This window comes from Dendrobates tinctorius, unplaced genomic scaffold (genome assembly GCF_039654945.1).
Source record: "Dendrobates tinctorius isolate UK_male_01 unplaced genomic scaffold, ASM3965494v1 ptg000055l, whole genome shotgun sequence".
Taxonomy (NCBI): Eukaryota; Metazoa; Chordata; class Amphibia; order Anura; family Dendrobatidae; genus Dendrobates; species Dendrobates tinctorius.
This window is the reverse complement of record NW_027361723.1, coordinates 3,610,001-3,636,181: the sequence shown is the minus strand read 5'-3', so window position 1 is coordinate 3,636,181 and position 26,181 is coordinate 3,610,001. Positions and strand designations below refer to the sequence as shown.

General features: G+C 46.9%; 1 protein-coding gene across 4 annotated transcripts in view; it reads left to right on the top strand.

Moving 5' to 3' along the window:
• The window catches only part of TOP1MT (DNA topoisomerase I mitochondrial), an 85,815-nt gene that overhangs the window by 26,393 nt on the left and 33,241 nt on the right, over nucleotides 1-26,181 (top strand). For 3 of the 4 annotated variants that reach the window (XM_073577353.1, XM_073577351.1, XM_073577352.1), the window contains 5 exons: nucleotides 13,573-13,665; nucleotides 20,737-20,779; nucleotides 21,369-22,672; nucleotides 24,638-24,753; nucleotides 25,872-25,993. In XM_073577353.1, coding sequence (XP_073433454.1) covers nucleotides 13,573-13,665; nucleotides 20,737-20,779; nucleotides 21,369-22,672; nucleotides 24,638-24,753; nucleotides 25,872-25,993 — 1,678 coding nt within the window. Of the gene's footprint in view, nucleotides 1-13,572; nucleotides 13,666-20,736; nucleotides 20,780-21,368; nucleotides 22,673-24,166; nucleotides 24,308-24,637; nucleotides 24,754-25,871; nucleotides 25,994-26,181 lie in introns of those variants that run through there. The other variant, XM_073577354.1, reaches the window with a different exon arrangement.

Sequence of the window (26,181 nt, the reverse complement as noted above, 5' to 3'; positions counted from 1 at the left end):
ACCGTCAGCTGGTTCTCAGCAGTTCCTCAGCCTTCTTGTACCTTCTGCTACATTTCCAAGTTCAAGCCTTTGGAAATGGGTTTTTGCTTACCACTCTGGATCTCCCTGACGACGACCCTGAAGACGATGACCCTGAAGACCACCCCGAAGAAGACGACGACCACGAAAACGATGACCCTGAAGACTACCCGGAAGACCACCCCGAAGAAGACCAAAAAGATGACCCTGAAGATGACCAAGAGGACAAAGAACATGAAGACAACCACCAAAAAGCAGAAGACCAAGAAGCAGAAGACTAAAAATCAGAGCAAAAGATATTATCTAAAATATAAGCAGAAGAAGAATTAGCAGTGTATGGGGGTGAGTCCGTTCCTCCTCGTGGTGCCCCTGGAAAATGCCTGCTTCTGCAGGCCAAACTGAACACAGACAAATCCTGTTGTAAATCTTCTGTGACAGGCAGAACGGAAGGTGTAATCTTCAAACTTTTATAGATAACTACAGGAATGACTGTCACAAATAAGAATATGAAGAATAGGAAGAAGATGAAGAAGTAGAATATGAAGAAGAATAATAGTTGAATAAGAAGAATATGAAGAATAGGAAGAAGGTGAAGAAGTTGATGAAAAAGATGCTGCTGGTGATCATGAAGGAGAAAGTGTGTGAGAAGTAAAAAAGGTGAAGAGCATGGAAGTAGTGAAACATACATATCTGACAAAATATAAAATAGGTTAACATGGTCAATATCTTTGTAACTCCGAACGTCTTGAAAAAAAAAAATCTTGCTATTCCATTTGATTGGGCTAAACCTCTATGCCTTTAATGTCTCCTCCACCTCCCCCAATACATTCTACATTATTCTTAGTTGTTTTCCTTCATGTAGAATTAACCTACAAGGAAAGAAAGGGTTTATTTTAATTCCGATATTTCTGTCTCATTGACTTGCATTGGTTTCTGGTATCGGAATCGGCGATATCCGATACTTTTTGGGTATCGGTCCGATCTGATCCGATATTTCACGATATCGGATGGTATCGCTCAACACTAATGTTTACATTTTCTTAAATATTATTTGTTTTTAATTTTGTAAAACATGAAAAATAATTTTAAAAGTTTGGCATTTCCACTTGTTAACACTTGGGGGAGCAGCTACTGAAATTTGGCACAAAAACCTAGTGTGCAACTAGCTCACATTACTGCCCTTCAGTAATTATGGGCGGAATCTGCTGACATGGGTGTGGTGTCACTCCTCTCCTCCCCTTCTGGGTGTTTGCTAAGGGAAAAGAGAGGATGACGCACGTCCCTTGGATACCCGATGTGCACCTTAGTTACCAGCTGATCGCTGGTCTCCCGCCTGTCACACGCAGCGATGCGTGCTGGCCAGCGGGAGATCAGCGACCAAAGAAATGTCCAGGGCTTTCCAAGAGCGATCAGCGATACCGTCAGGGGGGCCGGTCGCTGGTCAGTGTCACACATAGCGATCTCGCTGGTGAGATCGCTGTTGTGTCACAAAACTTGTGACTCAGCAGCGATCTCGCTCGTGAGATCGCTATGTGTGACGGGGTCCTTAGGAACACAGTGAGCAGCCATTGTGATGGGGCCTGCAAAGTTACTGACTGTCTTTGCATGCAAAGTCTGGATCAGAACAGGTCATCAATCAGCAGAAATGTTTCCTGGATTTCTGTGAAGCAGACGGTCCATCCATGTGTATAAAACACAGCGCTCTATGTACAATCCCTGACACCGAACAGGGTGCCCCCCATAGACCAGCACACTGCTCTCCTGAAATACTCTGTGCTGCTGTCGCCCCTGCTCCTTCCACCATATATCAGGCCCCTGTCGCCTCGCTTTCGGACATCGCCAGGACAGGATCTGAGGTGAGGAATGGGGTCTTCCGTCACTGAGGATGGCAGGCAGCAAGGATTCAGGGAGCAGGGTGACAGTAGCACAGAGTATTTCAGGAGAACAGTGTACTGGTCTATGGGGGGCACAGAGGGAGATATATGGTGGAGGGAGCAGGGTGACAGCAGCACAGAGTATTTCAGGAGAGCAGTATCACACGGCATAGGATTAGATACACGGCTCAGCAGTCAGTATCACACAGGATAGGATTAGATATATGGCTCAGCAGTCAGTATAACACGGGATAGGATTGGATACACGGCTCAGCAGTCAGTATCACACAGGATAGGATTAGATACACGGCTCAGCAGGCATTATTACACAGGAGAGGATTAGATACACGGCTTAGCAGTCAGTATCACACGGTATAGGATTAGATACACGGCTCAGCAGTCAGTATCACACAGGATAGGATTAGATATACGGCTCAGCAGTCAGTATAACACGGGATAGGATTGGATACACGGCTCAGCAGTCAGTATCACACAGGATAGGATTAGATTTACGGCTCAGCAGTCAGTATCACACAGGAGAGGATTAGATACACGGCTTAGCAGTCAGTGTCACACGGTATAGGATTAGATACACGGCTCAGCCGTCAGTATCACACGGGATAGGATTAGATACACGGCTCAGCAGTCAGTATCACACAGGATAGGATTAGATATACGGCTCAGCAGTCAGTATAACACGGGATAGGATTGGATACACGGCTCAGCAGTCAGTATCACACAGGATAGGATTAGATTTACGGCTCAGCAGTCAGTATCACACAGGAGAGGATTAGATACACGGCTTAGCAGTCAGTATCACACAGTATAGGATTAGATACACGGCTCAGCAGTCAGTATCACACGGGATAGGATTAGATACACGGCTCAGCAGTCAGCATCACACAGGATAGGATTAGATACACGGCTCAGCAGTCAGTATCACACAGGAGAGTATTAGATACACGGCTCAGCAGTCAGTATCACACAGGAGAGTATTAGATACACGGCTCAGCAGTCAGTATCACACAGGAGAGTATTAGATACACGGCTCAGCAGTCAGTATCACACAGGATAGGATTAGATACACGGCTCAGCAGGCATTATTACACAGGAGAGCATTAGATTCACAGCTCAGCAGACTGTATCACACAGGATAGGATTAGATGTCCAGCAGATTGCCAAGTGTTTTGAAACAGCAGGGAGCAGCTCCTCCTATGTTGTGCAAGAGCAGGGGCAGCAGCTGGTCGGGTGTTTTGGAAAGAGCAGCTCGGTCTCCAGGAGCTCGTCCTGTATCCTCTCCTGCAGCTGGTATGTGCAGAGTGAACATCCAAGCCCTGTTATGCTGGAACGGTACAGCATCAGTGATAACAGGGCTTGCAATAGAGTGTAAATGGAGCTAAAAGGAAAGCACTGGGCTCTAATAAGATGGCGCCTGGCCACACCTAGAGCTGTGAAATGAGCTGCCTACAGAGGCGTGCCCAGTACACTCCTGATGCAGCTGCAATGAAAGAGAGAGGGTCGGCAGCCGACTCTTTTCTCTCATGCCCAGGGACTGACGTACATGAGCATGGAAAGTGTCGTTCACCACCCAGAAAGGTAAGATGGCAGCCTCCAGTGGCTGCATTAATATAGTAAAAAAAAAACAACCATACACACCACTGAGTCAAGCTTAGGGGACAATATCTTTTTATACTATTTTCTTTTTTTCATTAACCCCTTAAGCCCCAAGGGTGGTTTGCACGTTCATGACCGGGCCAATTTTTGCAATTCTGACCACTGTCCCTTTATGAGGTAATAACTCTGAAACGCTTCCATGGATCCTGGTGATTCTGACATTGTTTTCTTGTGATATATTGTACTTCATGTTAGTGGTAAAATTTCATTCAAATAACTTGCGTTTAGTTGTGAAAAAAACGGAAATTTGGCGAAAATTTCGCATTTTTCCAACTTTGAATTTTTATGCCCTTAAATCACAGAGATACGGCACACAAAAAACTTGATAAGTAACATTTCCCACATGTTTACTTTACATAAGCACAATTTTGGAACCAAAATTTTTTTGTTAGGGAGTTATAAGGGTTAAAAATTGACCAGCGATTTCTCATTTTTGCAACACCATTTTATTTTTACGGACCACATCACATTTGAAGCCACTTTGAGGGGTCTATATGATAGAAAATACCCAAAAGTGACACCATTCTAAAAACTTCACCCCTTAAGGTGCTCAAAACAACATTCAAGAAGTTTATTAACCCTTTAGATGCGTCACAGGAATTTTTTGAATATTTAAAAAAAAAAATGAACATTTAACTTTTTTCACAAAAAAAATACTTCAATTTCAATTTTTTTTATTTTACCAAGGGTAACAGGAGAAATTGGACTGCAAAAGTTATTGTGCAATTTGTCCTGAGTACGCTGATACCTGATATGTGGGGGGAAACACTATTTCGGCGCATGGCAGAGCTCAGAAGGGAAGGAGCGCCGTTTGACTTTTTCAGTGCAAAATTGGCTGGAATTCAGATCGGACGCCATGTCGCGTTTGGAGAGCCCCTGATGTACCTAAACAGTGGAAACCCCCCACAAGTGACCCCATTTTGGAAACTAGACCCCCCAAGGAACTTATCTAGATATGTGGTGAGAACTTTGAACCCACAAGGGCTTCACAGAAGTTTATAACGTACAGCCGTACAATTAAAAAATCATATATTTTCCACAAAAATGATCTTTTCACCCTCAATTCTTATTTTTCCATGGGTAACAGGACCCTAAATGTTATTGTGCAATTTGTCCTGAGTACGCTGATACCCCACATGTTTGGGTAAACCACTATTTGGGCGCATGGCAGAGCTCGGAAGGGAAGCAGCCCCATTTGACGTTTTTTGTCTGGAATTGAGATCGGACACCATGTCGCGATTGGAAAGCCCCTGATGTACCAAAACAGTGGAAACCCCCCACAAATGACACCATTTTGGAAACTAGACCCCCCCAAGGAACTTATCTAGATGTGTGGTGAGAACTTTGAACCCCCCCAGTGCTTCACAGACGTTTATAATGCCTGGGCGTGAAAATAAAAAAATCGTATTTTTTCCACAAACATGATCTTTTAGTCACCAATTTTTTTTTATTTTCCCAAGGGTACTAGGAGAAATTGAACCCCAAAAGTTGTCCAATTTGTCCTGAGTACGCTGATACCTCATATATGTAGGAGAAAACTACTTTATGGGCACACGTCAGGGCTCGGAAGGGAAGTAGTGAAGTTTTGGAATGCAGACTTTGATGGAATGGTCTGCGGGTGTCATGTGCGTTTGGAGAGCCCCTGATGTACCTAAACTATTGAAACTCCCCACAAGTGACCCCATTTTGGAAACTAGACCCCCCCACGGAACTTATCTAGATGTGTGGTGAGCACTTTGAACCCTCAAGTGATTCACAGAAGTTTATAACGCCCGGGCGTGAAAATAAAAAAAAAAATCATTTTTTTCCACAAAAATGATATTTTTGCCCCAATTTTTTATTTTCCTAAGGGTAACAGGAGAAATGGGACCCCAAAAGTTGTTTTGCAATTTGTCCTGAGTAGGCTGATACCCTATATGTGGGGGTAAAACACTGTTTGGGCGCATGGCAGAGCTTGGAAGGGAAGGAGCACCATTTGACTTTTTCAACGCAGAATTGGCTGGAATTGAGATTATTTATTATTATTATTATTATTATTATGCATTTATATAGCGTAATTTATTCCATGGCGCTTTACACGTCAAAAGGGGAATTATAGACAAGTGTAATATATACAAGAATAATAAAGAAGTGTAAGACAAGGGACGCACAAGTACATAAGGAGAGGGGACCCTGCCCGCGAGGGCTCACAGTCTACAGGAATGGGTGAGGATACAGTAGGAGGGGGTAGAGCAGGTCGTGCGGTGGTTCAGTAGACCGAGGATCATTGCAGGCTGTAGGCTTGTCGGAACAGGTGGGTTTTCAGGTTCTTCTTGAAGGTTTCCGTTGATGGTGACGAGAGTCTGATGTGTTGCGGCAGGGAGTTCCAGAGTATGGGGGAAGCACGGGAGAAGTCTTGTATGCGGTTGTGGGAAGAGGAGATAAGGGGGGAGTAGAGAAGGAGATCTTGAGATGATCGAAGGTTGCGTGCGGGTAGGTACCTAGAGACCATGTCACAGATGTATCGCGGAGACAGGTTGTGGGATAGCTTTGTATGTTATGGTTAGGGTTTTGAATTGGATCCTCTGGGCGATAGGAAGCCAGTGAAGGGCCTGGCATAGGGGGGAGGCTGGGGAGTAGCGGGGAAACAGGTGGATTAGTCGGGCAGCAGAGTGTAGGATGGACTGGAGCGGTGCCAGAGTGCTAGAGGGGAGGCCAAAGAGTAGGAGGTTGCAGTAGTCGAGGCGGGAGATAAGAGCGTGCACTAGTGTTTTTGTCGTTTCGTGGTTGAGGAATGAGCGGATCCGGGAAATATTTTTGAGTTTGAGGCGGCAGGAGGAGGCAAGGGCTTGGCTATGTGGTTTGAAAGAGAGCGCAGAGTCAAGGATCACCCCAAGGCACCGAGCATGCGGGACTGGGGAAAGAGAGCAGCTGTTGACATTGATGGATAGGTCTGGTGGAGGTGTAGAGTGAGATGGGGGAAAGATGATGAATTCTGTTTTGTCCATGTTCAGTTTGAGAAAGCGAGCAGAGAAGAAGGCTGCGATAGCAGACAGACATTGTGGGATTTCAGTCAGTAAGGAGGCGAGGTCGGGTCCAGATAGGTAGATCTGCGTGTCATCGGCGTAGAGGTGATGCTGCAAACCGTGGGATTCTATGAGCTGTTCCAAGCCGAAGGCATAGATGGAGAATAGTAGGGGTCCTAGGACAGAGCCTTGGGGAACACCGACAGACAGGGGGCGAGGTGAGGAGGTGGTGTGTGAGAGGGAGACAGTGAATGTTCGGTTCGTTAGGTATGATGAGATCCAGGATAGGGCCAAGTCTGTGATGCCAAGAGATGAGAGAATCTGTAGCAGGAGGGAATGGTCTACGGTGTCGAAGGCGGAGGACAGAGTAGTGTCGCTTGCTCTTGGCGGTTAGTAAGTCGTTAGTGACTTTAGTTAGGGCAGTTTCAGTTGAGTGATGCGGTCGGAAGCCAGATTGTAACCGGTCAAAGAGGGAACAGGAGGAGACGTGGGAGGACAGTTCAAGATATACATGCTGTTCCAGTAGTTTTGAGGCATAAGGGAGAAGAGATATTGGGCGATAGTTAGACACAGAGGATGGGTCAAGGGAGGGCTTTTTGAGGATGGGTGTGATTGAGGCATGTTTGAAGGATGAGGGAAAGACACCATTTGGAAGTGAAAGGTTGAAAAGGTGTGTTAGAGATGGGATGAGGACTGTGGCGGCCAAGTTAGGGATGAGGGGACGGGAGTGGGTCGAGGGCACAAATGGTGCGGTGTGATCTTGACAGAAGGGTGGAGAGCTGATCTTCTGTCATGGTGGAGAAGCTGGCTTTTGCAGAACAGGGCTGAGTGGCTAAGAGGGGCATTGGGGGCTGCGGGCCAAAGTTTTGTCTGATCGTGTTGATCTTCTGCTTAAAGAAGGAGGCAAAGTCTTCAGCAGAGATGAGAGGAGGGGGAGGAGGTGCTGTGGGATGGAGTAGAGAATTGAAAGTGTTGAAGAGCTGTTTAGGGTTATGAGACAGGGAGGATATGAGAGATGCGAAGTAAGTTTGTTTTGCGGCAGAGAGCGTGGACTTAAAGCTGGCAAGGGACTGCTTGTATGCGCTGAAGTGCTCAGTAGAATGGGTTCTCTTCCATCTCCGCTCAGCGGCCCTAGAAACCCGCCGCAGTTCTTTGGTCTGGCTGGTCAGCCAGGGCTGCCTGTTGATTGTTCGAGTTTTGCTCTGCATGAGGGGGGCGGCAGAATCAAGTGTTGCTGTTATTGTGGCGTTATAAAAAGTGGCAGCAGCATCTGTGTCATGAAGGGAAGCTATGTCTGTAAGAGGGAGAAGGGACTCAGAGAGTGATTGTAAATTGAGGTGTTTGAGATTCCTGCGAGGGCGAGCGAGATTATGGAGCGGGGGTTGCGCAGTAGGAGAGGAGAGGGAAGAGAATGTCAGTAGGTTGTGGTCAGACAGGGGGAGGGGTGAGTTATTGAGATTAGTGAGGTAACAGACGGGTGAAGATAAGGTCCAGCGTGTGACCATCTTTGTGAGTGGCCGCAGAGGACCATTGAGTGAGGCCGAGGGAAGCCGTGAGCGATAGAAGTTTAGAGGCAGTTGGGGTGGAAGTGTCAATAGGGATGTTGAAGTCGCCCATGATGATGGTGGGGTTGTCAGCAGAAAGGAATTGGAGTAGCCAGGTGGTGAAGTGGTCGAGAAAGGTGGAGATGGCTAGTTCTGGGGGGCGGTAGATGATAGCCAGTTGGAGGGGGAATAGATGCGGATGGAGTGCACCTCGAACGAGGGAAGAGTAGCGGAGGGTGGCAGAGGAATTGGGGTAAAGGAGCAAGTATCAGACAGGAGCAAGCCAACTCCTCCACCACGTTTATTGCTGGGGCGAGGGGTGTGAGAGAGATGGAATCCGCCATAGGAGAGCGCAGCTGGAGAGGCTGTGTCAGAGGGAGTGAGCCAGGTTTCAGTGATGGCGAGGAAGGAGAGTTTGTTGGTGATAAAGAGGTCATGGATAAATGATAGCTTGTTGCAGACAGAGCGTGCGTTCCATAGGGCTCCAGGTAAGGGGGTTGGGGGAGTGGGGGCTGGATGAATGGGTATAAGGTTATCATGGTTGCGAAGACGTGTAGAGGATCGTGGCAGGGTGGTAGAAGTGAGTGTAGGGATGTGTTGAGGTGGGCCAGGATTTGGGGATATGTCGCCAGCAATGAGGAGTAGTAGACAGAGCATTAGAAGGTGGGAGGAGGATAGGACATGATGTGGCCGTGCATGTCTGGAGAAAAAGGATTGTATGGGGAGGAACAGTTGTGAGGAGAAGGTTAGGTGGCTGGGGAGAATGGAGGGGGAGATGAATAGTTCCTTACTAGGAGGGGGGATTGCACAAGTTAGGGAGAAATAGAGTAGTATGGGGGTGATAGTAAAAAGAAGGCGAGACATTGTTGTGGTGTTATTGTCCGTTATCTTCCAGTCAATTCCAGTCCAATTGTAGTCTAATTCAACAGTACTTAGAAATAGGATTTTGAAATTGATGGAGCCGACTACGTCTGGAGCAGACCCATGGTGCTGAATATATGTGTTGCTAAGCACAATCGGGTGTGAGTGAAAGTGGGGTGTGACTGCCCAGGCCAAATGCAAAGAGTTAAGCAGAGGTCATAAAAGGGGGAAGGGGTTATACAGACCACTTAGATGTGTGGTAAAGATAACAAGATGGAGTACAATTATGGATACAAGAAGATGGGTAAGCTATGCATACCATATAAAATACAATGCAGTTCGCATGGGGATCCGACGCCATGTTGCGTTTGGAGAGCACCTGATGTGCCCAAACAGTGGAAACCCCCAATTCTAACTCCAACCCTATCCCCAACACACCCCTAACCCTAATCTCAGCCCTAGCCCTAATGGGAAAATGGAAATAAATACATTTTCTTTTAATTTTATTATTTTTCCCTAACTAAGGGGGTGATATCGGGGGGTTTGATTTACTATATATGGCGGTTTTTATTTTTGGCAGCTGTCACGCTAAAAGACGCTTTTTATTGTAAAAATAGTTTTTGCATCACCACATATTGAGAGCTATAATTTTCCCATATTTTGACCCACCGAGTCATGTGAGGTCTTATTTTTTGCGGGACGAATTGACGTTTTTATTGGTTCCATTTTCGGGCTCGGGACATTTTTTGATCGCTTTTTATTCCGATTTTTGCGACGCAGAATGAACAAAAAACCAGCGTTTCATGAATTTCTTTTGGGTGGTGCGTTTACACCGTTCCGCTTGTGCTAAAATTGATAAAGTGGTTTTATTCTTCGGATCAGTACCAGGGCTGTGGAGTCGGTAAGCCAAACCTGCGACTCCGACTCCTCAATTTCCCTTACACCGTCTCCGACTCCACGACTCCGACTCCGACTCCCACACATATTGCTTATATTTAAGTGAAAAATTTATTGTAGTACAATGTGAACCTCAGACATTTAATCATTTTTATGATCCAATAATCAAGATGTTTAGATAGAACAGAATATATATTGGTGTACTACCCGGTTTTCATTCTTTTTGGTACAGATACGATATGGATAGACAGATATGGATAAATGGATATATAGATAGAGCAGATTTCTAATCTGCTTTTGCTATTGAAAACATTATCTATGAGCTCAAAAACCTTTCAGGTGATGCAGTTTTTTAAAAAGATGATCAGCTTTTGCAGCTGAAAAACGTATCCTCAAAAAACACAGGAAAAACGTTGTGTGTGAATGTAGCCTTAGATCAGGAATATAACAGCCATTTATAGGACATTTCATAACTTTCCCAAACTCCTATGAAAATATTCAGCACATCCTGCATTGAATTACTGTACCCAATTTATTATATATTTTAGGAGTCGGAGTCGGTCCATTTTATACCGACTCCAACTCCGACTCCGACTCCACCAAAATGAGCACCGACTCCACGACTCCGACTCCGACTCCACAGCCCTGATCAGTACGATTACAGCGATACCTCATTTATGTAATTTTTTATGTTTTGACACTTTTATGCAATGAAAACTATTGTATATAAAAAATAATTATTTTTGCATCGCTTTCTTTTGCGAGCTATAACTTTTTTAGTTTTTCACTGATGATGCTGTATGGCAGCTCGTTTTTTGCGGGACAAGATAGTTTTCAGCGGTACCATGGATATTTACAGTGCCTACAAGTAGTATTCAACCCCCTGCAGATTTAGCAGGTTTACACATTCGGAATTAACTTGGCATTGTGACATTTGGACTGTAGATCAGCCTGGAAGTGTGAAATGCACTGCAGCAAAAAAGAATGTTATTTCTTTGTTTAAATTTTTTTTAAATTGTGAAAAGTTTATTCAGAGGGTCATTTATTATTCAACCCCTCAAACCACCAGAATTCTATTTGGTTCCCCTAAAGTATTAAGAAGTATTTCAGGCACAAAGAACAATGAGCTTCACATGTTTGGATTAATTAACTCTTTTTCCAGCCTTTTCTGACTATTTAAGACCCTCCCCAAACTTGTGAACAGCACTCATACATGGTCAACATGGGAAAGACAAAGGAGCATTCCAAGGCCATCAGAGACAAGATCGTGGAGGGTCACAAAGCTGGCAAGGGGTACAAAACCCTTTCCAAGGAGTTGGGCCTACCTGTCTCCACTGTTGGGAGCATCATCCGGAAGTGGAAGGCTTATGGAACTACTGTTAGCCTTCCACGGCCTGGACAGCCTTTGAAAGTTTCCTCCCGTGCCGAGGCCAGGCTTGTCCGAAGAGTCAAGGCTAACCCAAGGACAACAAGGAAGGAGCTCCGGGAAGATCTCATGGCAGTGGGGACATTGGTTTCAGTCAATACCATAAGTAACGTACTCCACCGCAATGGTCTCCGTTCCAGACGAGCCCGTAAGGTACCTTTACTTTCAAAGCGTCATGTCAAGGCTCGTCTACAGTTTGCTCATGATCACTTGGAGGACTCTGAGACAGACTGGTTCAAGGTTCTCTGGTCTGATGAGACCAAGATCGAGATCTTTGGTGCCAACCACACACGTGACATTTGGAGACTGGATGGCACTGCATACGACACCAAGAATACCATCCCTACTGTCAAGCATGGTGGTGGCAGCATCATGCTGTGGGGCTGTTTCTCAGCCAAGGGGCCTGGCCATCTGGTCCGCATCCATGGGAAGATGGATAGCACGGCCTACCTGGAGATTTTGGCCAAGAACCTCCGCTCCTCCATCAAGGATCTTAAGATGGGTCGTCATTTCATCTTCCAACAAGACAACGACCCAAAGCACACAGCCAAGAAAACCAAGGCCTGGTTCAAGAGGCAAAAAATCAAGGTGATGGAGTGGCCTAGTCAGTCTCCTGACCTTAACCCAATTGAAAACTTGTGGAAGGAGCTCAAGATTAAAGTCCACATGAGACACCCAAAGAACCTAGATAACTTGGAGAAGATCTGCATGGAGGAGTGGGCCAAGATAACTCCAGAGACCTGTGCCGGCCTTATCAGGTCTTATAAAATACGATTATTAGCTGTAATTGCAAACAAGGGTTATTCCACAAAATATTAAACCTAGGGGTTGAATAATAATTGACCCACACTTGTATGTTTAAAATTTATTAAAATTTAACTGAGCAACATAACTTTTTGGTTTGTAAGATTTGTGCATCTGTTAATATATCCTGCTCTTGTGTGAAGTTTGAAGGCTCTAACTTATTTGCATCTTATCAAACCTGCTAAATCTGCAGGGGGTTGAATACTACTTGTAGGCACTGTATATGCGTCTTTTTGATCGCGCGTTATTGCACTTTTTGTTCGGCGGTATGATAATAAATCATTATTTTTTGCTTCGTTTATTTTTATTTTTTAAGGGGTTCGCTAAAGGGGTTAACTAATGGGACAGTTTTATAGGGCGGGTCGCTACGGACGCGGCGATACCAAATATGTGTACTTCTATTGTTTTTTTTTTTTTCTTTTTTTCTTTCCAAAAAATGAATTTATTGGGGAATATTATTTTATTTAGTGTCACAGGCATAGACGCAGACTTCCTCATGCCTGCGCTTTGCAGGCACTAAGGAAGTCAGCTCCCTACAGGCCCCCGAAGGTCCCCGTCGCCTTCTTGGATCCGGGGACCTGTAGAGAGAGAGACCCCCGCAGCAGCGCTGCACATTGCGCTGCAGTGGGGGGCTCAGGGAAGCACGGAGGGAGCCCCCTCCCTGCCGATGATTCCCTTTAACCCCCGGTACACCACGATTGTGTTTGATCGCGGTGTGAAAGGGGTTAACGTGCCGGGGGCGGTCCGTGACCGCCCCTGACACATTGTGCCAGGTGTCAGCTGTGATAATTAGCTGACACCCGGCCGCGATCAGCGGCGCTCACCACGTGGGCGCCGCTGATCGCTGTGACGTACTATCCCGTCCCTGGGAATTAAGTCCCAGGGCACATGGACGGGATAGTACGTCACATGAGATTAAGGGGTTAAATTATGAAAAAACACGGCACCTTCCCTTTAAATGATTTAGAGATGATCTGCAAAGAGGAGTGGAGCAAAATTCCTCCTGACGTGCGCAACCCTCATCATCAACTACAAGACACGTCTGACTGCTGGGCTTGCCAACAATGGTTTTGCCAACAAGTATTAAGTCTTGTTTGCCATAGGGATCAAATACTTATTTCTCACTGCAAAATGCAAATTTATATAATTTATACAATGTGACTTTCTGGGTTTTATTTTTGATATTCTATCTCTCAATGTTAAAATTAACCTGCCCTTAAAATTATAGACTGTTCATGTCTTTGTCAGTGGGCAAACTTACAAAATCAGCATGGGATCAAATACTTATTTCCCCCACTGTATATATTTCACCAGGTATTTATATATTTCTCTGGCAACATATAAAGCCCCTTTTGTCAGCACAATAATCCTTTCATTGTGACCGCAAAGTTCAGATCTCCAGAGCGTGCAGTCTAAGCCGGCTGCCATGTTTCATATTTCAGAAATAATCCTCTTTGTCTCTGTCCTAGGCTGCCAGTGACAACCTCCGTCTTAGATACAAACCACAACGTACTGCAAGAGGAATCTGAGCTGGAAATGGCACATTGTAACGGCAGAAACCGGTACCTGGCTGAGTCTGTTGGTTCATAATAGTCTAGTAGTATCTTCCCGTGAGCAGGATTCTTGCCGAGCGATCAGTCGTTTTGCACATTACTTGCTGGTGGTGCTTTACATAGAGCAGATCTTGTGTCGTATTTAGCAAATCTTCCCTGCCTATAGAGTATGGGCTAATTCACACTAGCGACTATGGCCTCGTGCCTCGTCTGTCGCAGTCACAAGCCCAACCTTAGTCAACCAACATTAGTGTGATGTGTATGGGGGGCTCTGTAGTTGAATCCTTTTGTCAATACTTTTCAGAACGGTTGGTGCCGTGTACTCAATTTTTTTTTAATATACAAATTGTGATGGTGTAATCTCCCCCATTGTATGAATGTGTTCTTGTACATCTTTATGTCTTGTACCTTGGCAGTGTAAAATCTGTTTCTTTATCGCCTTATTGGGGGACACAGATTACCATGGGTGTGTGCTGCTGCTGCTAGGAGACTGACACAATGCAAACACAAGAAAATTGGCTCCTCCCCGGCAGTATACACCCACCGACAGATACCAAGTACCTCAGTTTGTGCTTAGTGTCTGTAGGAGGCGGACCGGGATCTCCCCAGATCCGCAGATTAATAATCCCTTTTTTCTTTTAGGTTTTTTAGCCGAACCTTTTAATATTTTCTAATTTATTTTTCAGGTTCAACGTGTGGAAAAAGGGGTAGCTATCACCCTGATTTCCCATATCAGGCGGCTGAGCGAGCAGTGTGGTGTCACCCACATCGCAACTCTCAGTACCGCAGGCAGGACTTTTTCCCTATCACCATGCGGTGCTATGGGCGGATGACAGGTGGCCGGTCCTTGCCAAAACAACTCCTCATCCCTATCCCGGGACAGGGCTGAGAGGAAGACGGCAGTCGCGATAGCTCCCAACAAAAGGACGCCGTCTTCTACATGACACGGGTAAGAGGACCTCTCCCAGCGGCCTGCTCCCTATTCATGCCCCTGCGGTCATCCTCTTCAGGGACGTCAGGTAAGATCCTGAATGATCCCTTAGCCCTGCATGTCTCAGGAAGCACAGTGCTGCATTTGAAACTCCCGCCTCTACTCCTTCACTACAGCCGCGCGTGTCTCATATCAGCAGCGCTCCTTTTTAATACAGAGGCACATAACACCGGGGGTCTTCCTGGGCACAGGGGAGTCTTTTTTACATAGGGTAGCACAGGCTCACCTTAATTAGCAGCGCCACGGACATCAGTATAGAAGCTCGGGCAGGGAGGGAGACCGCTTTCACTTTCAGTCACGCTCCCTCCTCCCAGCTCTGAGCGCACTCCCTTTTACTCTGGGCGCGCTTTCCTCGTTCTGGGCGCGCTTTTTCTCGCACCCATTCCACACCTATCACAGCTCGACTTTCTTTTTTGGGGATGTCAATCTCCCTTTTAACCGCGCCCCCTCTCTACTATTGCCCAGTCACCTCCTGGCGCCAAATCCCGCCCTCCGGGCTCACAGCCTGTTCCCTCCTGCAATTTTCACTGCTTCCTGTGCTGCTTGGGGGACACATCAGGGTCTGGCTGCTCGTCAGATTCTCGGTAGGCTCGGCGCTTAATGGAAAATTGGCTCTCCTCTGCAGTCCTTTTCTGTATTGTGCAGCCATAAGGTGTAACTTTCCTATGCTCAACCCCGCAACGGATCTGTCTTTCAAGCCCACCATTACCCATTACGCCTGTGCACGCTGTAAAAAGAAGTGGGCTTCAGGTCAGTTATCACCCCTCTGTCCGTCCTGCAGTCCTTCAGTTATGTCGGCCTCTCTGGAGCACACCGATCCCCGGGATGAGGGTACTTCCCCTCTCCCAGAGTGTGCCGTTGCAATGTCGCAGTTGGTCTCCGATCTGACTAAAGTCTCTCAGTCCCTGGTCCAGGTGTTAGAACGTTTGCCTCAGCTATCTACAGCCACCCGAGCACCGACCACCTCTCAGGGTGAGTCGTCCGCACCTGACCGCGACCTTCAGAGGGACAGGCCGAGTAGGATTTCTAGGAAGCGTGTTCTGTCTGGCTCGTCTTCCAGTTCGCTAGGCCCGTCTGCTTCTCCCAGGTGTCCCTCTCCTTCTTCAGAGGACGACCCTAGGTCAGACGACGATCCCCAATTGGGATCTAGTTCAGAAGCAGATAACATATCTAAAACGCAGAATATGGTCGATAGCCTCCTTTCTGCCATCTTCCAAACCCTGGAAATTAAGCAGGACAAGCCCCCTCCTCAGGAATGTTCTGTTCCATTTAAGCGAGCGATGCCTCCATCCCGAACATTTTCAAGCCACAAGGAGTTCGATACTACTCTAACCAAACACTGGGAGCACCCTGAGCAACGCTTCTCAGGCCGCAGGTACTTAGATGTCCTGTATCCCTTTGATGTGGATCTGCTCACAAAATGGACCAAAGCCCCCGAAGTGGATCCTCCCGTCTCTCGTATAGCCTCTAAGACGGTTCTATCCCTTCCGGACGGGGCATCGCTTAAGGATCCAACAGACAGGCAGATAGAATCTCTGGCTAAGTCTATTTTTGAGGCATCCGGCGCCTCTCTGTCCTATTTTCGCCTCCTGGGTGGTGAAAGTCATTTCAGCTTGGGCTAAAATTCTTCAAAGAGGCATCTTAGCGGCAGCTCCTCAGGACGAGTTGGCAGATCAAATTAATCATGCGGGTAAATATCTCTTAGCCGCCTCCTTGGATGCGGCTGGGTGCGTAGCAAGGGCTAACAGCAACATAGTAGCCGTACGCCGAGTCCTTTGTCTAAAGTCATGCTGATACCACCTCTAAAAAGTCGCGTACCAATCTGCCATTCCATGGTTCTAGGCTCTTTGGAGCCAAGCTGGATCAAATAATTTCTGATGCAACTGGTGGTAAAAGCACTTCTCTCCCCCAGTCTCGACCAAAACGGTTTTTTAACAGAAAGGGTTTCCGGCCGTTTAGGCCCTTTCGTCCCTTCTCGTCCACAGAGAGATCTACCCAGCAAGATCGGCCTTCCGCCTCTAGGGAGCGAGAGCAGAAAAAAACAGCTTACAAACCTGCTCCCCGCTGGAGATCTCGAGGACAATACTCCAGGTCTTCAGGTGCCCGTTCCGCTGGTTCTCCTCCAAGTGACGGGTCACCCCCACCTGGAAGTTTTTCCAGGGTGGGAGGCAGACTTTCCTTTTTCGCGGACGTTTGGCTGTCTGTCGACGACGCTTGGGTCAGGGAAATCATCGCATCCGGATACAAGATCGAATTTGCTTCTCAGCCAAACATATGATTTTTCCTGTCTCAACCTCCAAGACAGCGGTCCCACATTCCAGGATTCTTTCAAGCCGTTTCCTCCCTTCTTTCCGCCGGAGTGATTGTTCCCGTTCCCTCAGACGATCGGTTTTCAGGGTTCTTCTCAAATCTCTTCGTAGTCCCGAAAAAAGACGGGACCTTTCGGCCAATCCTGGATCTCAAATTGCTCAATCGCCATGTGAAGATTCTCCACTTCAAAATGGAGTCGTTTCGTTCGGTGATAGCCTCAATGGAACCCGGAGAATTCCTTTGCTCTATGGACATACGGGATGCTTATCTTCACATCCCTGTTTGTTTGCAACATCAGAAATATCTTCGATTTGCGATTCAGGAATCTCACTATATCAGTTCACGGCTCTTCCCTTCGGACTAGCCTCCGCTCCCCGTGTTTTCACGAAGGTAATGGCAACAGTCATGGCCATCCTTCGCTCCAGGAGGATCCTCATCATCTCTTACCTGGAGGATCTCTTGATCAAGGGCTCGTCCCATCAAGACTGCCTTCAAAGCCTCCAGATAACCCTGGACACGCTCTGTCGTCTCGGATGGATAGTCAACAAGGAGAAGTCCATTCTGAGCCCCACTCAGCGTCTGACCTTCCTGGGCATGGAATTCGACACGGATCTAGCTCGGGTGTTTCTCCAGAGGGAAAAATTTTCGGCTCTTTCCAAGGGAATCCGAGCCCTAAAGCGGTCAACACCTATTCCCCTTCGATCCTGCATGAAAGTTCTGGGGAAGATGGTAGTCGCCATGGAAGCAGTACCCTTTGCACAATTTCACCTTTGCCCCCTCCAGCTGTCCCTTCTTTCAGCTTGGGACAAGAGCACGGTGTCTCTGGACCTCCCCATTCTCCTCCCTCTCAGAGTGAGGCAATCCCTGACTTGGTGGACAATGACAGTGTCAGTTCTACAAGGGAGGTCTTTTCTTCCACTTCAGTGTCATGTCATCACCACCGATGCCAGCCTTCTAGGATGGGGAGCGGTTTTCCATCAGAAAACGGCCCAAGGACGCTGGAATTCACAGGAAGCTCTCCTCCCTATCAATCTTCTGGAGATCAGAGCAATCTTCCTGGCCCTTCTTCGCTGGCGGCCTCTCCTTGTCGGCCTGCCGGTCCGCATTCTGTCGGACAATGCCACGGCTGTGGCTTACATAAACCACCAGGGGGGCACTCGCAGCAAGCAAGTAATGTCAGAAGTGGCCAAGATACTACGCTGGGCAGAACGTTACGTTCCGGCAATCTCCGCCGTTCACATTCTAGGGGTGGAAAATTGGGCAGCCGACTTTCTAAGTCGTCAAGGCCTAGCATCCGGCGAATGGGCTCTTCATCCCACAGTCTTCGATCAGATATGCCAGCGCTGGGGCTCGCCGGATGTCGATCTCATGGCATCTCGGATGAACCACAAAGTTCCGCGCTTCATAGCCAGGTCCAGGGACCCTCTAGCCGTCGCTTGCGATGCCCTAGTAATTCCGTGGTCCCAGTTCCATCTTCCTTATCTGTTTCCGCCTCTTGCCTTGATCCCTCGAGTGGTCAAAAAGATAAAATCGGAAGGTGTGCCAGTGATTCGGACTGGCCGAGATGGCCTTGGTACGCGGAACTGGTGAACATGCTCGCGGACGTTCCCTGGAGGCTTCCAGGCCGTCTGTATCTTCTCTCGCAAGGCCCCCTTTACCACAAGAATTCTCAGTCTGAGTTTAACGGCATGGCCATTGAGGCCGCAATCCTGAGAGAATCAGGTTTGTCCAACCAGGTGATCCAGACTATGATCAGGGCCAGAAAACCGGCCTCTTCCCGCATTACCATAGGTACTGGAAGGCTTTTTTCCGTTGGTGCGACGGTAAAAGTCTTTCCGATGTCCTTTTCTATTCCATCCATACTTGGGTTCCTCCAGTCTGGTTTAGAGGCGGGCCTGTCCCTCAGTACCCTCAAGGGCCAGGTCTCCGCTCTATCCTCTTCCAAACAGAGCTCGCTTCCTTGTCACAGGTTAAAACCTTTCTACAAGGGGTCGCCCCCATGGCTCCTCCTCATCATTCGCTGATAGAACCGCGGGATCTCAATCTCGTTCTTAGCGCTCTTCAAAAGGCGCCGTTCGAGCCTATCCAGGACATTCCGTTATCCTTTCTCTCATGGAAGGTAACTTTCTTGATTGCCATTACATCCATCAGAAGAGTTTGAGTTGGCGGCCTTGTCATGTCGTTCCCCTTATCTGGTTCTCCACCAGGATAAGGTCGTCCTCAGGCCCGTTCCTTCTTTTCTTCCAAAGGTGGTATCCTCTTTCCACATTAATGAGGATATCGTCCTCCCATCTTTTTGTCCCGCTCCTTCTCACCCTCTTGAGAAGTCTCTCTCCACAAACTGGATGTAGTTCGAGCCTTGCGGGTCTATCTTGCCAGGACTGCTTCACTTCGCCAGTCCGATTCCTTGCTGGTCATCTCTGAAGGTCGCCGGAAAAGGCTTCCGGCATCCAAATCCACGATCGCTCGCTGGATTCGTTCTACCATTCTGGAAGCGTACCGACTTCAGGAAAAACGACCCCCTCCGGGAGTGAGGGCTCACTCCACCCAGGCTGTGGCAGCTTCGTGGGCCGTTCGACACCAGGCTTCGGCCTTGCAAATTTGCAGGGCCGCGACCTGGTCGTCTTTGCACACGTTTGCGAGGTTCTACAGGGTTCATACCCAGGCCTCGTCTGATGCAGTCGTTGGTGGGAAGGTCCTGCAGGCGGCGGTGGCGCACCGGCCGACCTAAGCCCTTCCTGTTCTTTCGGTCCTTATTGCTGTTCCCGCCCTTGGGACTGCCTTGGAACGTCCCATGGTAATCTGTGTCCCCCAATAAGGCGATAAAAAAAGATGGATTTTTGGTTCTTACCGTAAAATCTCTTTCTTGGAGCCTTCATTGGGGGACACAGCACCCTCCCTGTTTAAGTTGTACCGTGTTGGGTCCTTGAGTCCCTTGTTGGGCTGGGTCATATGTTTATAGTTGCGTGGCTTCTACTGCTTTTTCACCAACTGAGGTACTTGGTATCTGTCGGTGGGTGTATACTGCCGGGGAGGAGCCAAATTTCTTGTTTTTGCATAGTGCCAGCCTACTAGCAGCAGCAGCAGCATACACCCATGGTAATTTGTGTCCCCCAATGAAGGCTCCAAGAAAGAGATTTTACGGTAAGAACCAAAAATCCATCTTTCTGGAGCGTATGTAGCATTTTATTTCTACAATTGGAAATTACAAGGTTAAGGGGAAAAATAGAAAACTCTTCCTGCCCTCATTCCAGACATTAAAGGGTTTTACCGTATATTAGTAAAGTCTAATCTGTTATAAGTGAGAAGTTCTACAACTTGCTAATAAACTTTGTATTTCACTTTCTCACTATAGTCTGTATATTCTGAACCTCCTGCTTGCTGTCAGTGACTGAGAACCCTTTTGTAAACTCTGTACATATCTAGTCTTGCTCTCAGCTGAGCGAAACATATTGGCGAGAGCAGTCTCACTCACAAGTCTCTGCTAGTCCAAATACATTTCAGCATTGTGTAGACTGAGAGCAGGATTCCACGTGGACGGGTTTACTGCATATGTCAACTAGGGTGTCCTCATTCACTGACGGCAAGCAGAGATTTTGTGCATGGTAAAGATTTGAAACGCAGATTCTAAAACTTTGAAGTTTTTACAAATTCACTGAATAAGGTTTAATTACATAAAACTGGGGTCTCCTTTACCTGAGGTTGATCTCACAATGATTGGTCCCTGGTTTTCAGTATTTGTATAGATTGGTTATTTGCTGTTGTGCTTTAATTTCCAGGCAAACTGAAATCTCGGAGAATGAACCTGACAAGGAGCAAGCGGTACGTGGGACGGACCTTTTGTTTCCATTGCTGGGTCGCCCTGCACACATGTACCATGTAGATTGTGGCAGACGACATGGTGGACAATCCCAATTCATTGTTTGGAATAGCGGAAAAGAAAAAAACATGATGGAGCAGCACTAAAGCAGTATCTCTAATTTATGATGTTCTGTGTGTATAATCGGCTGGATGTCGGATGTGGCTGTCGTTGGTTGCGGCCACTACCTGCAAAAACAAATCCAGCGGGTTTGAATGTTTTGCAATTTCCTAGCCGTGATTCCACTCGCCCACACTGGGGTCTGATGTTGCAGTGCAGCTCACAGCGCACTACTCGCATTGTAGCCAAATTCATGCTAACACATTGTGGTACAACTTTTTCATGTAGCAGACACAGTCCCGTTGGGCTTGGTATCTTGGGAGTATGTCAGACCCTATGATGACCCCTGTAAATTCTTAGTAGAGAGGGATGCATATGTCTCTCCCTAATGAGACTGGCTTTAGGTTTATAGGGTTGAAGTTCAAATACTCGCTGTAGAACCAGAGCCAACATTTTTTTCTGTGGTTTAATCCAATTATTTTCCTTATCCAGTTGACGTCTTCTAGGATTTCTGAACACAAAAGTGATGCCCAACCACTCCAACACTTACCTGATGATCTGCCCGTCGAGAGCACTAATGGAGAAAAAGATCATGAGGATCTACCAAAGGATCACAGAGATCAGACCGGGGAGTCACGCAGCTCTGGGATTTCTGAAAATGCCAGCGGCACCAAAGCCCTCAAGGAAAAAGAGAACCATGCTGAGAAAATGGGGCACTTGTCTAAGAAAAGGGATCAGCGAGGAAGAGCAGACAAAAATCTCAAGGAGCATAATGAAGAAGTACAGAAAAAGGATCATCACGAGAGAAAAGAGAAGGTGGATCGTGAAAAGAGCAAAACACAGGAGAAGGTGAAGGGTAAGGTAAAGGAGACTGAGGATAATGATGAGGACCAGAAGACAAGGAGTGCTGTCTCTAAGAAGAGCAAACAACCTAATGATGAAAAGCACAAAGACTCCTCCAAATCTAATGGTGAAAAGCACAAAGGCTCCTCCAAATCTAATGGTGAAAAGCACAAAGACTCCTCCAAATCTAATGGTGAAAAGCACAAAGACTCCTCCAAATCTAATGGTGAAAAGCACAAAGACTCCTCCAAATCTAATGGTGAAAAGCACAAAGACTCCTCCAAATCTAATGGTGAAAAGCACAAAGACTCCTCCAAATCTAATGGTGAAAAGCACAAAGACTCCTCCAAATCTAATGGTGAAAAGCACAAAGACTCCTCCAAATCTAATGGTGAAAAGCACAAAGTCTCCTCCAAATCTAATGGTGAAAAGCACAAAGACTCCTCCAAATCTAATGGTGAAAAGCACAGAGACTCCTCCAAATCTAAGGAGGGTCGCTCAGTAAAAGGCAAAGAAGAACACCAGGTAAAAAAGGAGACCCCAGACACCGAGGCGCCTCCAAAACAGAATGGAAGTGTCCTGAAGATGACCTTGGTGGACCTGGATCTATTCCAGGAAACCTTGACTGACGACAAGAAGCAAAAGTCCAAGAGCAGGTCCAGGGACAAGAAGGGATCTGACGAAAAGCAGGACAACCAGAAAAATGATGACAATAAAGACTACAAAAGACTGAGAGAATGTGAAAGTGAGGAAACTAAAGGAATAAAGAGGGAAGTGGAAGAATCGCAGAAAGAAGAGGCTAGACACAAGAAGGCAAAGCGGGATCCTGAGATGGATCAGAAGATCGAAAAGGAGGAGAAAGGAAAAACAAGGAGCAAAAAGAGGAAGAATGTGGACGAGGAGGACGAAACCAAAGCCAAGAAGACGAAGGAAGAAGAATCCAAGTGGAAATGGTGAGTGAGCAGAGATGTCAGTGCATTCTAGGAGTTGTAGTTTCACATCTGTAGGTTATTGTGGCTGCAGGAGTCCACCAGGGTGATCTCGGACTATTGGTGGTCACATCCTGTCAGCAGCGGTGATGGACATTGTGATCACGGGATTCTCTCAGCACAACTTCTGCATTTTTCTAGGTGTATTTAACCCGTGTCCATACTATCACTGCCCTGCACTTAATTAATAAACATTTAATAACATTCTGTGTGCTAGGACGCCTGCTATCGATGTGCACCTGCCTTACTCATTGGTATGGGACACATGCACTGTAAATGCCGGGTTTTGTAGTCGGAGTAACCAGTGTCACTTTCCTCCTGATGCTCATACAGGTTATTGCACCTGGGTTCCCTTCTCTCCTGTGTAGGGAAAAATCCTTCCCTTGTGAGATCGTAATGGTGGAGCCACATTTTCTGTGCTGAAATCTAGCCCAGATGTGGTTGATATCTGCAGATATTGTGAGCTGCGAGCATGATCCTGAGCTTACAGGAGAATGCCCCGGGGGCCTGTATACCTCTGTGTGCTCACATATTGTAATATAATCTTCATCCCTCTCCTGGCTGCCGTCCAGCGACGAGGGAAAAGCTTCATACTGAAGGGACCCACTGCGTACTTGGTGCACAGACATGAGAGTGTGAATGCTGCTGACAGCCTGCACCAGCATATGTAAAGCTGTTATTGGGCAGAGATCTGCCGCTCCAAGCTGCTCAATCCTGGAATCTGCCTCAAAACCAGTGCCTGGTGTATGTAGATCACATGTGGGGTGCAGGTGTAAGACGCAAGCTCAGGTTGTCATACAGCTGGTGCCTGCCACTAACGGCAGCGGCCAAAGACTGCTCTGATCGCTGCTGCTTAACCATTTAATTGCCATTCTATGACATCTGCTTTTACGTTATGGTGCTCATCAGCCTCCCCGTGCTTGGCTTGTCATGTGCCGTTTATGCTATTATTGGATTTGTCATGTCCATCACTGCCATCTCGGTGCTCCTATAAAAATCCACCACCCCATGGCTCGCTTTCATGGATTTGTCATTTTACTGTATACTGTAGTATTTCAGGTCCAAGTAACCTGTGAAGACTACATGGAGAAAAAGAAACAAAGTTTTAGAAGTTATAGGGAATAAAAATTATCAGAAAATGGTGACGCAAAAAAAAAAAATGTAACCACTAAATTGCTCTGACTTGAAGAATTGTCCCCAGGTGACTTTCACTGCTCGATAAACGCTATAAACGGAGAACCCCTCAGTTATTAAACACCCACTTTAATTATTGTACTTGAAGGGGTTAATTTGATGATCCTGTAGCCGCTCCTCATCCTGTACTGTCCCTGCTGTCAGATCATGTGCTGCCTCACACCACAAAACTACATTTCCCATCATGCCTTCTGCAGAGCTGTGAGCTGATTGGTCGCTTTCCAGGAAGCCTCCTTCCCCCGGAGAGAGGTCCTTGCTGGATGTTGCAGACATGTGTGACATGCTCAGCAATGGCTGCCGGCTGCAGGTTGCCCTTGGGACCTGCTGTACGCTGTGGCCTGGATGGAGGCTCCTGACTGTGACTACACTGCCAGCGCAGAGCAGAAAGCCGGCGGTCAGACACTGGTGAGGATATGCTCCATGTCGGGTCATGCTCTGTGCTCATTTCTGCAACTTTTCACTACTTTTTTTCACTTCTCACCTGTCTTTTAAGACCCCTGCTTGCTTCCTGGGAGAAAAAACCTCTTTATTTTCATTCATCAACCAAACCTCGTCCTTTCCTCGCAGCTGATGGACTTGTTACAGTGCAGACTCAGAAGCAGCAGGAATTTCTCTTGTTTTGTCCTCCAGGGTTCACTGATACATTGAAACGACTCAGCAGTTACGAGCAGCGCATGCACCCCAATGGTCAAGATCCATTTACATAATGACTGATGTGTAAATCTCATGTCCTAGGTGGGAGGAGAAGAATTATGAGGACGGTGTGAAATGGAAGTTACTGGAGCATCGAGGACCATACTTCGCTCCGGCGTACGAGCCACTCCCAGACGACGTGCGCTTTTTCTACGATGGTAAGAGGAGCCCACGTCTTGTCAGTAAGTGGGAGTGGGGTGTTGTCTCAGACTGCTGCCTGCACAGCTCCAGTAGACATTTGTACAGAAGGCATTAAAGGGGTTGTCGCCTTCCAGAAAACTTTCTTTCATAGACTTTAGTAGCTATAAGAAAAAAAATTACCTGCCCTTACTGATTCCAGCACCGACTGCCACTTTTTGTTTGTCTGCAGCCCTGGCGTCATGTCTACAACACTGCAGCCAGTCACAGAGCTTGGGGACTTGTGATATCTACACCAGCACAGCGATTGGCTACTGAGCCGTCGACGTGACATTGCAGACATGCAGACCAGGGCAGCAGTGGGGACTCAGCACTGGACCTGAGGATGGTGACTAATTTTTTTTTTTTTTTTCCCCCCCCAAAGCTACCACAGCCTTTTGGGTAAAAAAGAAAAAAAAAAAAAAGAGAAAATTAACTCTTTTTTAGTGTTTTTTTTTTTTTTTTTTTTTTTTTTCTAGACCTGATCTCATAACATTGGAGGCCTAATCTTTCTGTATACACCATGAATATTCCACTAGTATATATCAAATCTATCAGTCGGGTTTTATCCACCCACTACAGATATAGAAATGCATGGACCCCTGTACACAAACTGGGGAAAGCGAGGTTAAAAAAACCACACAGTATCTCTACGTAACCTTGTACAATCAGATACCGTAAGTGACAAAATTATAGGAAAAAAGGGAAAATCTAGTTCTGGTGGCCCGTAATACAAGCTCATACAAATAAAGTGCCTTAGTGATACTAGGACAGGGTTCCGACATGCCCACAGGCTTAAACTTCACACAAGGTGTGCTGGAGTTTTGTACAGACCTTTTATTTCTGCATGAAAGTTCCCTAAATCATTGGTGAGCTAACAGGGTGGGCACTCTGCATTCTCCTTTATGTTGGTGATGTCGGTACTTACTGTACTGCATGGCTATTGCTATATGTGACCCATGGAAGCATACATGCAACTACTGGATTATTGGCTGTAGATCTCGTCTGATGACTTGGTGTCGCCGATTATGCAGTGTGCACTGATCTTACATATTGCATTACATAATATATAACATGTTTTACTGTTCTCCGGATCCAGGAGAGCACATGAAGCTGAGCCTGGCAGCCGAGGAAGTGGCCACCTTCTATGGAAAGATGCTGGATCACGAATACACCACAAAGGAGGCATTCCAGAAGAATTTCTTCACGGACTGGAAAACAGTAAGTCTCCTGTGGCCGTATAATATCCATATCCTGATATCTGTAGCCCCCATTCAAGCTATAGGTAGGGGTTGTGCTTCCCAGACCTCCGGCAGCCGGTTATTGGTACCAGGAGAAGGAACCATTAAAGTGCTTGGGATATCTGTAATGCAAGGACTCGCTGCATCCTCCATGCAGGACTCTGGGTA